Source organism: Pogona vitticeps, chromosome 1 (genome assembly GCF_051106095.1).
Source record: "Pogona vitticeps strain Pit_001003342236 chromosome 1, PviZW2.1, whole genome shotgun sequence".
NCBI lineage: Eukaryota > Metazoa > Chordata > Lepidosauria > Squamata > Agamidae > Pogona > Pogona vitticeps.
The window spans coordinates 39,122,992-39,134,208 of record NC_135783.1 but is presented as its reverse complement, the minus strand read 5'-3'; the positions used below and the strand labels follow the sequence as shown (position 1 = coordinate 39,134,208).

Sequence of the window (11,217 nt, the reverse complement as noted above, 5' to 3'; positions counted from 1 at the left end):
CACCTTCTCCCCTCAAAAGTTAGATGAAGAGCAAATGCAGAAGCTTGTCAAGGAATTCACACTGATGACTCTTTTTTGAGCATGTTGGCATCTCACAGTCACTGGACATTTTCAGGGAAGGCCTCATGCCTAAGGGATAGATCATGTTTTGACACAGAGATAGTTCTAAGTTCAAATTCCAGCATCGTGATAAAGAACTGCCTGAAACTGTAGGGAGCTGTTGTCAGTCAGTGTTGACAATTCTGAGCTAGATGAGCCAACTGTCTGACTGCATGTACACCAGTCCCTAGATTTCTATCTCCAAATTAAATGGTGATGAGGAAGTCCTTCTTCTGCCCGGTAGTCTGAAGAAATGCTGCCAGTGCATGTAGACCATACTAGGCTACATGGACAAACAGTGTGATCTACTATAAGACAGGTTTCCAGGTGCCTAGAAGTGCCGTTAATTCTACTGTAATGCTCAGCTTCTCAGGACTGCTGCTCTGTGGCTTTTTGCCAAGAGCTACCCATTTAAAGGCTCCAAAGGGAGCACAGCCAACTCAGGCTATGACCTGAGATACAAGAGCTGCACAGTCGGTCACTTACCTCTTTGATCCTCTGCAGGAGAGGAAGCAGCCAATCTTTGTTCACTTCACAGTGACTGTCTAAAAAGGTAAGAACTCCTGCTTGGGCCACATCTGCTCCTCGAATGCGGGACCGGATCAAACCTGTTAAGATGGACACAAACTGAAGAGGTGGCCTGGTTTCCTTGACTTTCTGAGAAATAAATGTGTTGTTAATCAAGCATGTGCACATCCCCACTCTCCTCTCTGAACAAATGTGCTTCTTCTAGCTCTTACCTTTTCAGCCCTGTCTCATCCAGTCATGTCATGCCATCTTATGTGCTTAAGTGGATGAGCACAAAGCAATCCTTGTCTTGTTTGGCAGCCTCTTTTTGCTTTCCAAGGTTAGAAATGCAGATACAAAGCTGGCCACCATACACACATTCTTAACTGAATGTACTTTTTTGATGGTCAATAGGAAAAGAAGAGCAAAGAGTCACAAAAGCATGGGAATGCACAAGCATTTCCCTGAAGAATAAGAGAAGCTTGATATTCATCACTACATCTTGGTCTGCTGCAGAGCCAGGCCAGTTTGCTCCTTAAATGGCAATCAGACGACATCATTGCTGGAGTGAAGCAGAGTGGTCCTATTAGAGCTAGAGATGGGGGTACAGTATTTGTATACAAATAAAAATATCCCCCCAAAGGTGCAGATAACGAGGGTCCAGCCCCCTGGGGCCAGACCAACCACTCACAACTCTGCTGCTGCAGTGGGATCCAGACTCCCTTCCTATCACTCTGGAGCTCACGATGGATTAGTCACTTCTTGCAGAAGGCAGGATGATGAGCCTCTCCGGCAGGCCAAGGAGTGGCTAATCCATCGTGAGCTCCAGAGCAATAAATTTGAAGGGAGTCTGGAGTCCATGGCAGTGGCAGAATTGTGAGTGGTTGGTCTGGCCCCAGGGGGCTGGACCCACATTATCTGCATCTGTGGGGGGATATTAATATACGAATACCCCCATCTCTAATTCGCACCTTTCCAGCCCTTGTCAAGGGCTTCTGCTTTTTTGGAGGAGGTAGAGATGCTCTGTTTTGGCCAATTTTCAGCACACTGAGCCTTTTCTTTCAATTTGTCAACATCAAGAGAGCCACTTTATGATACTGGTAAGTGAAACACTTCCTCAGCTCTGTGAAGTGATGCTGCCTCACTTTAGAAACAGCATTAAATACATTTATTAAAAATTATTTTATTTATTTATTTATTTATTTATTTGATTTTTACCCATCCCCTCTAGACCATGTCTACTCGGAATGCATACTAGACAGGTATAGCTAATATACATATCTAATTAAATTGTAATACACCTAAAAATGATGCATCCCATATTTGCTGCTCTAATATACACTTGAATTTTTTTAACTTCCTTGGCCCCAGTACAGAGCCAAGAAAGGGTTTATTTTGCCAATAACCTGAAGTTGGCTCTCTTCTTCAGCCACTGACAAATTGACAGCAGGCTGTTGTGAACCAAATAAGGTTCTTTGAGTTCCATATGCTATTTGGATGTGAGGACTGCACATCCAAATAGCATATAGAACGGCATTGTGGACCTTCTAGTGACCCTATTTAGCCTGCTCCAAACTGCTGCAATTGCCACATATAGACAAATCCTCAGTTATTATAAGAATGAAAGAAGGAGATGTAGACGATCATGTTGGTTAGGAGATTTTGAGAGCTGTAATTGAAAAAACAAACACTGCCCATCTCTGGTTGCCCCAAATGATAAGTTTCACCCAGATCAATTTATGGAGGCATTACTATTGGCACAAAAATATTAGAGGAGCTGGGGACAGACTCCTATTAAAGGAATGGACAATATGTTAATCTGAAACTGGAATTAAGATTGCTGGAAGAAATATCAACAACCTCAGATATGCAGATGTTACCACTCTGACGGCAGAAAGTGAAGAGGAATCAAAGAACCTCTTAAATGAGGGTGAAAGAGGAGAGTGCCAAAAATGGTCTGAAGGTCAACATAAAAAAACCCCTAAGATCATGGCCACTAGTCCCATCACCTCCTGGCAAATAGAAGGGGAAGATATGGAGGCAGTGACAGATTTTACTTTCTTGGGCTCCATGATCACTGCAGATGGTGACAGCAGCCATGAAATTAAGACGCCTGCTTCTTGAGAGGAAAGTGAGGACAAACCTAGGCAGCATCTTAAAAAGCAGAGACATTACCTTGCCGACAAAAGTCTGCATAGTTAAAGCTATGGTTTTTCCAGTAGTGATGTATGGAAGTGAGAGCTGGACCATAAAGAAGGCTGACCGCCAAAGAATTGATGCTTTTGAATTGTGGCGCTGGAGAAGACTCTTGAGAGTCCCCTGGACTGCAAAGAGAACACACCTATCAATTCTGAAGGAAATCAACCCTGAGTGCTCACTGGAAGGACAGATCCTGAAGCTGAGGCTCCAATACTTTGGCCATCTCATGAGAAGAGAAGACTCCCTGGAAAAGACCCTGATGTTGGGAAAGTGTGAAGGCAAGAGGAGAAGGGGACAACAGAGGACAAGATGGTTGGACAGTGGCATTGAAGCGACCAACATGAATCAGAACAAACTCCAGGAGGCAGTAGAAGACTGGAGGGCCTGGCGTGCTCTTGTCCATAGGATCACGAAGAGTCAGACATGACTTGATGACTAAACAACAAAACAAATACAGCTGTTATTATGTATTGTCAAGTCGCTTCTGACTTATGGCAACCCTATGGATTAGTGACCTCCAAAATACTCCTGCTCAGTTCTTGCAAACTCAAATCTATGGCTTCCTTTATTGCTATTAATTAATCTCATATTTGGTCTTCCACTTTTCTTAAATTTTTGCCTTAAAGTTTTCTCGGAATTACTAGTTTTTCCAGTGAGTGTTCTCTTCTATGACAGCCTCAGTTTAGTCATGTTTTTCTTCCAGAAAACATTCAGGCTTGATTCAATCTGGCACCCACTTATTCATCTTTCTGGAGGTCTGTGGTATCCTTTGAGCTCTCTTATTTTATCTATCTATCTATCTATCTATCTATCTATCTATCTATCTATCTATCTATCTATCTATCTATCTATCTATCTATCTATCTATCTATCTATCTATCTATCTATCTATCTATCTATCTATCTATCTATCTATCTATCTATCTATCTATCTATCTATCTATCTATCTATCTATCTATTAGATTTCTATCCCGCCCTTTTAGACAAAGTCTACTCCGGGCGGGTTCCATCAAACATTGTAAGGATGTAATTAAACTAGAACAAATTCAGAGGAAAGCAAGAAGGATGATCAGGGCACTGGAAACCAAGACCTATGAGAAAAGACTGAAAGAACTGTGCACATTTAGCGTTGAAAAAAGTAAACTGAGTGGAGATAAGATAGTACTTTTCAACCCAGAGTGCGGAACACATAATAATGGGCTCAAGTTATAGAAAGTTAGATTTCAGTTGATTATCAATAAAAACTTCCTAACTATTAGAGCATACAACAATTGAAACAATAACCTCGGAAAGTGGTGAGTGCTTCAACACTGGAAGCATTCAAGAGAAAATTAGACAACTACTGTATCTGTCCTGTATCTGTCAGATATATTTTGATTTGCATCCCTGAATTGGACAGGCGATTGGACTGAATTGCCTTACAGGCCCCTTCCAATTCCATTATCCCATCATGCTATGATATTTCTACTTGTGCCTTCTACTTGATTTTTATATTGGCTATTTGGTGATGTCATTGCGTACAGTTTTGTGTTCCACTCTCTGAACAAGGTATTTGGAATAAGCAGACTGTTGCCTTCGCATAATTTTGTCAGTCTTTTTCCTGCGTCATTTCTGCCTTCTAAGCCAAATTCTCCAGAAATGCTTGGGTCTACTTTCTTTCCTACTTTTGCATTCTAGCTTCATAGAATTATCAACACATCTTGCTTGATGCATATCAGTTTCCTCCTGGAGATTTGCACAAAATTTTTGATTTCTTCTTCAGCATCTGCAACTGGACAACAGACTTGACTGGTGGTTATGTTGATAGGTTTGTTAAGAAGTCTGATTGATAATTATTCAGACTTACATTATAGTGCCTAACTGCTTGTGCTACCATGTTTCCCCGAAAATAAGACAGGGTATTATTTTCATTTTTGCTCCAAAAAACACATTAGGGCTTATTTTCAGGGGATGCTTTATTTTTTTTTTTCATGTACAACCTACATTTATTCAAATACATTCATGTCATCTTCTTCTGGTTGCTGCACAATGGTGGAGGGTGGGGTTTCACTTAACTAGGGCTTATTTCTGGGCTAGGGCTTATATTGCAAGCATCCTGAAAAATCATACTAGGGCTTATTTTCAGGTTAGGTCATATTTTCAGGGGAACAGGGTACATCATGCCTCAGTATTACAGCGACACAATTTTTTCTGATCTTTTCACTGCCATAGTAAAATATTTTGCAATTATCTGACTGGAAATATCCTACTCCAGTCCACTTCAGATTGCTCACACTAAGTACCACAATGTGTAAATATCACATTTTCTTTATTATTTTGAGTTTACTTTGATTCACAATTCTTACATTCCATGTTCCATTTATATGTGCTCTACAACAATTGTCCCCAAACTTTTTGAGACTGTGGACCAGTTGGGGGGGGGGAATGAGGTCCGTGTACAGGGTGGCTAGGCACCCCCCTGTGCTCATGGACATGCGTGAAGAGGCGGTGCTTGATTGCGCAGGCACATGGGCATTCACACGCGTGCTCGAAGGGGTGGGGGCACTTGCGCACACTTGTGCGCATGCATAAAGGGGTGAAGGTGCTCGCATGGCATGTGCATGCACACACACATGCGTGAAGGGGCTGTGTAGGTGGGCATGCAGGGGAGGAGTGTGTGCCCCCCCTCACACTCCTCCCCTGCATGCCCACCTACACAGCCCCTTCATGCATGTGTGTGTTCGTGCACATGCCGAAGATCTCCACGGCCAGGTCCGGCCAAGGCCACAGACCAGCACCGGGTTGTGGACTGGGGGTTGGGGACCCCTGCTCTAAAACATCAGGTTTTCCTTTCACCTTTTTTGCACATCAGCCACTTTTTATTTTAATCTAGTTGCTTCATTAGTGATAGAGATGGGCATGAACTACCATTTCGGTAGTTCATAATGGTTTGTTCTTTGGACACACAAAAGTCTGTGGCTGTCCTGGCTTCCCTTCCCCATCTTCTTCATGAGGCACCCACTCAGAGTCAGCGCCCCAGGCTTTCCTGCCCCACCTCCTCCTCTTTACATGTCCACCAGAGGAGGTGGGGGAAGAAAGCTGTGCTGCCCGCAGAACAACTGTGCATCTGAAGAATGAACTGTTATGAACCACCAAACTGGGTTTGTGCCCATCTTTAATTAGTTACAGTGCTAATCATACTTGTTCTTTGCCTTCCCTCAGTAATTGACTGAAGGTTTTCTTCTGACCTGGAAACCTCATATTCCAGCACTATCTCCTATTTAATTTTGGACTCTTTTTGGAAAGCTTATCAACATAACCTTCAATAAAGGCAAGAACTATTCAGCAGTGGTTTATCATTTATGTCTGCACAGGACTAATAACATTTAAGTTGACTATCACTGACATTGTCTATGAAAGATCCTCTGCTAGTGTCAACTTTCAGCATTGTTGCTCCTTAGTAGCTGTTCTTCACCTGTGTCTCTCCCCATCATCACTGGGACTATCAATTTGTTTCTGTTGATGTTACAATTACAGTGGTGCCCTGCATAGCGATGTTAATCCGTTCCGGATTAATTGTCGCTATCTGGAAACATCGCAATGCGGGTGGGAAAACCCCATAGAAATGCATTAAACTTTGTTTAATGTGTTCCTATGGGGCGAAAACTCACCGTTATGCGAAGATCCTCCATAGCGCTGCCATTTTCACACCCTCGGTAAGCGAGGAAATCGCGCAAAAATAGTTGCGCCGGCCATTTTGGAACCGCTGATCAGGTGGCCGAAAATGGGGCCGGCGCTTGGGCAGGAGGGCGGGGAAAGGCTCCCCTGCCCTCCTCCCGAGCGCATGCCAGCTTTTTCGGCCGGCTGACCGGCTGGCGATCGAGCAGGAGGGTGGGGGAAGGCTTTTTCAGCTGGCTGGCCGGCCAGCGCTTGGGCAGGAGGGCGGGGGAAGGCTCCCCCACCCTCCTCCCGAGTGCCCGCCAGCTTTTTCGGCCAGCTGACCGGCTGGTGATCAGGCAGGAGAAGCCTCCCCCGCCCTCCTCCCGAGCGCACACTGGCTTTTTCAGCCGGCTGACCGGCCGGCGCTTGGCCAGGAGAAGGCTCCCCCGCCCTCCTCCCGAGCGCCCTCCGGCATTTTCCCGCAGCTGACCGGCGGGAGCTTTGGAAGGTCCTTCCAAAGCCCCCACTGGTCAGCTGGGGGAAAATGGGGCACATGAGGAAAAATCTCAAAGGGATTTTTCCCCATAGGGAACATTGCAATGCGATCTCAAAAGCGATCGCAAAATCTTCTTCACTATGCGGATTTGTCATTAAACAGGGCGCCCGTTAAGCGAGGCACCACTGTATACCGGAAGAAGGGTAATACATCTTTATCTGGTGCCTCAGCTGTGAATATGCCAGCTTGAGTTATCCTGCTAGAAGTCCAGACTTGTAATGGAGTCTAACCTTCTGACATTGTTCTTGGCTTCCTTGACATAGATAATATATTTATGGTAAGAGCAGAAGGAACAATGGCTGGTTAACTGTTCCTCACCCCCACCACGACACAGCAAAACTAGAATCAGATTCCAAAAAACTAACCAGCTATCCTTCTTTCTACTCTCAGTATACAAGCACTTACTCACAAACCTCTCCATATCATATCTCATATTCATTTAATAAACACTTTTTATTTATTACTTTTGCAAACCAACATTAGAAAAATATTAATTTAGACAACTGTTTGAGAAGGAAAGGGGAATAGAGAGGTTTCCAGTAATTGCCCCTAGAGCCTAGTGTGACAATATTCATCTTCTGTATGTATCTATTTAATCTTTAAAATACAATTTAATTAAATGTATTTTTAAAAAAAAAATCCCAGAGAGGCGACATGAGCTGCTCTCGTCTGTTTCGTTAAAACAAACAGCTTTAAAAAGAAGACCCCAGGCTTTGTTTTCCCTGTTCTAATTTTCTGGCTAATAAGCTGCAGCTGAGACTTGCTGGATATATTAATAGAGCAATCCCGTTAAAAATTAGGGGGGGTGTCTTTTATTTCAGACACCCTTTGAACATCTTTACTAGCATTCACTCTTCTACAGCCACCAAAGGTCTTACAAGAATCATGCCATAATTTGTATGGATGGGTCATGTGAATTCCAAACAAGCACCTCACATAGCAGAGCAATCACATGGCTGCACATTTTCAGTTTAGCTTGTTGCTAACCTAGAATGGAAGGCAGAGATTTGTGCTTTTGGACTACAACTCCCAGAATTCTATGCTCATATTGGGTGAGTTCTGTGAGTTGTAATTTAAAAATCTGCACTGGTCTAGTGGACATGCCAGTCTATTATGCCTGTATTCCAATATTCATCCATAGAATCTGAGGGAAAGCATCCGGAATTTTCCTCAGTGTATCATCACAATGCCCTTGTGAGGCAGGTTATGCTGAGAGGGGTTGTCTAGCCCATGATCTTTAAGTAGCTGAGACAGATTTAGCATAAGCCTTCTCAGTGCAACTCCATCTCCAAGTACAATACACTGGTTCTACCATGAATGAGCAATGGAACAAGCAACCTATCTAAACCCCAAGTCTCCCCAGAAGAAACCTCGGTCTTAGCCAAAGGAGGAAACTTCGCAGTCACCACCCAATAAAACTCCAATGGAAGACTTGCCAACGTGGAATCTGCATTACATCATCTTCCAGAAGAAAAAGCAGAAGAAATAAGAGGTGAAATGACAAGGATCCTACAAAAAGCAAAAAATCCCAAACAGCAACATAACAAGAAAGGAGAGAAAGGCTATCAAGTTCCTATACTCAAATCCTGACATCACCGTTCTGCCAGCAAACAAAGGCAACACCACAGTAATCATGCAAATAGAAGAATACAAGGACAAAATCAGGGATCTTCTAGACCTCACCAGCCAACAGAAAACTGAACCGGGACCCAACCAACAAAATTACAAAACAAACAAACATGCTGATCAGGAGTTCCTCCCTGCACCCCAACGTCCTTCAACGAATCTGCAAGACAGAAACTCTGCCACCAAGACTATATGGACTCCCCAAAATTCACAAAGACTCAATCCCATTCAGGCTCATTGTAAGTGCCATCGGATCCCCAACATATGAATGAGCAAAATACCTAGCCACCCTCCTACAGACCCACATTGGGAAAACCTCATCCTATATCAAAGATTCATAAACAAGATCAGCACCCTAAAACTCAACCTGGGGGACAGACTGATCAGCTTTGACGTAGTATCCCTATACACCAAAGTACCAATAAAGGACACTCTGACACTCATCCAGCAGATCTTTCCAGAAGACACCAAGGCCCTTTTCCCACACTGCCTAACAACCAGCTACTTTCAATGGGATAATGAGTTCTATGAACAGATGGAGTGGCCAGGGGAAGCTCCCTCAGCCCGGTTATAGCAAATTTCTACATGGAACATTTCCAAACAAAACAAAACAAAAAAAAAACAGCCCCTGGCTTCAGCACCCTTCACACCTACAGTCTGGTTCCAATATGTGGATGACACCTTCACAGTTTGGAACCACGGTGAAGAATAACTGGAAGAATTTCTAAACCATCTCAATAGCATCCACCCAAATATACAATTCACCATGGAAAAATAGAGGGCCAGCTCCCTTTCTTGGATGTCATGGTCATACGCAAAACTGGCTTCCTGTTGAGTCACAAGGTCTACAGAAAACCCACCCACACAGACCGGTACCTACACCACCACCCACGACAAAAAAGAGGCATAATCAAAACTCTGGTAGACCATGCAAATCGGAACTGTGAAGCTCAATTTCTCAGCACCGAACTCAACCATCTGAATTGGGCTTTACAGGCGAATGGCTATTCCAAGAATGAAATTAAAAGAGCCATCAAACCAAGAAAACACCATCAAACTGAAGAGGAAAAACAGCCACCCACAAATAAAGTATTTCTGCCATACATCAAAGGGGTCATGGACCGCATGGGGAAACTTTTGAAAAAATACCATCTACAAACAGTATTCAGGCCCACCACAAAAATATAAGAAATGTTACAGTCAGCAAAGGACAAAATGGACCCCCTCACCACTGCAGGAGTATACCTGATACCTTGCAGTTGTGGCCAGGTATATATTGGAGCCACAGAATGAAGCATTCACACCAGAATCAAAGAACATGAGAGACACTGCAGACTAAAACAACCAGAAAAATCAGCAGTAGCTGAAACAAGCTGGACATGAAATTCTCTTTCAAAATACAGAAGTACTGGACAACACCAGCAATCATTATGTTAGACTGTACAGGGAAGCCATTAAAATCCACAAACACCAGCATGGCTTCAACAAAAAAGCTCAACAAAGCCTGGCTCCCAGCACTGAAAAACACAGCCTGCAAAAGGTCAATGAACTCCACCCAGCCACAAGGACCAGTGATCACAACGCACAAAAGACCAACTAATGACACCCATCAATCACAGTGACAGATCATATCTCCTCCTTTTCACAGCAATACACCCACCATAAAAAAAAACACCACTGATCACCATGATCACCCAAACTCCTGAAAAGGACAAAAGCAGATCCCACAACTATAAATATTCAACTATCCAAAAAAACTGCATCAGAGCACAGATAGAGTTCTGACTCCTATCCTCTGAAGATACTGGCCACAGAGACTGGTGAAAAGTTAGGAAGAAAAACCTCAAGAATGTGGCCAGACAGCCCGAAAAACCTACAACAACCATGAAATAAGCAATTGTTTCAACTTTACAGCCAGACCAAATTCACACTCAACCCAGCATTAGACATACCTATAATTATGACAGCAGAGAGTGTTAGTCGAAGTTCAGAATATAACTGTGTAACTTGGTTCTTGCTAACAAGCTGAACTGCTTGTCTACAATTTCCATCATCTTTAGCCAAGATGGTCACTGCTCATGACACCCAGAGGGCAACTCATGTGGGCTGAGAGAGATGGGAACTGCAGCACAACACATCAAGGGCGTGGACTTAAAAGGAAGATGCCTGGCTTCAAAGTCATTACACATTATATGGAATATAGTGGGCCATCCACCAGTCTGTAAGGAGCGCTGGAGCGCTGGGCTAGTTTTAGCAATATCCTGTTTCCGTTTTCTTTGATGTAAAGAAGACCAAATTGGAAGAATTTGGTTACTGGTGGATGTTGATTTCACAGTACACTAACCTACGAAAATGGATTTCTAGAAGCAGTAATAGAAATTTCAGGTAGGCAAAGTAATAAATGCTGCATGAAAGCTAGGAATATCAACAGATTAAAAGTTTTCATTGAACAGAAAACTCATTTAACTCTTGGGTGTTTAACTGATTAATTTGCCAATTAAAATCTGTATTACAATGTCTAGAAAATCTAAATAAGTTGCCCTTAAGTAATAGCACAAATGATTTATTTTCTTTCTATAAATAGTCATCT

General features: G+C 43.1%; 1 protein-coding gene across 3 annotated transcripts in view; it reads right to left on the bottom strand.

Annotated features, from left to right (window-relative positions):
- Nucleotides 1–11,217, bottom strand: part of GALNT14 (polypeptide N-acetylgalactosaminyltransferase 14) — a 319,424-nt gene that overhangs the window by 56,637 nt on the left and 251,570 nt on the right. For all 3 annotated transcript variants that reach the window (XM_072991127.2, XM_020812187.3, XM_072991128.2), the window contains one exon: nt 586–707. In XM_072991127.2, coding sequence (XP_072847228.1) covers nt 586–707 — 122 coding nt within the window. The remainder of the gene's footprint in view (nt 1–585; nt 708–11,217) is intronic.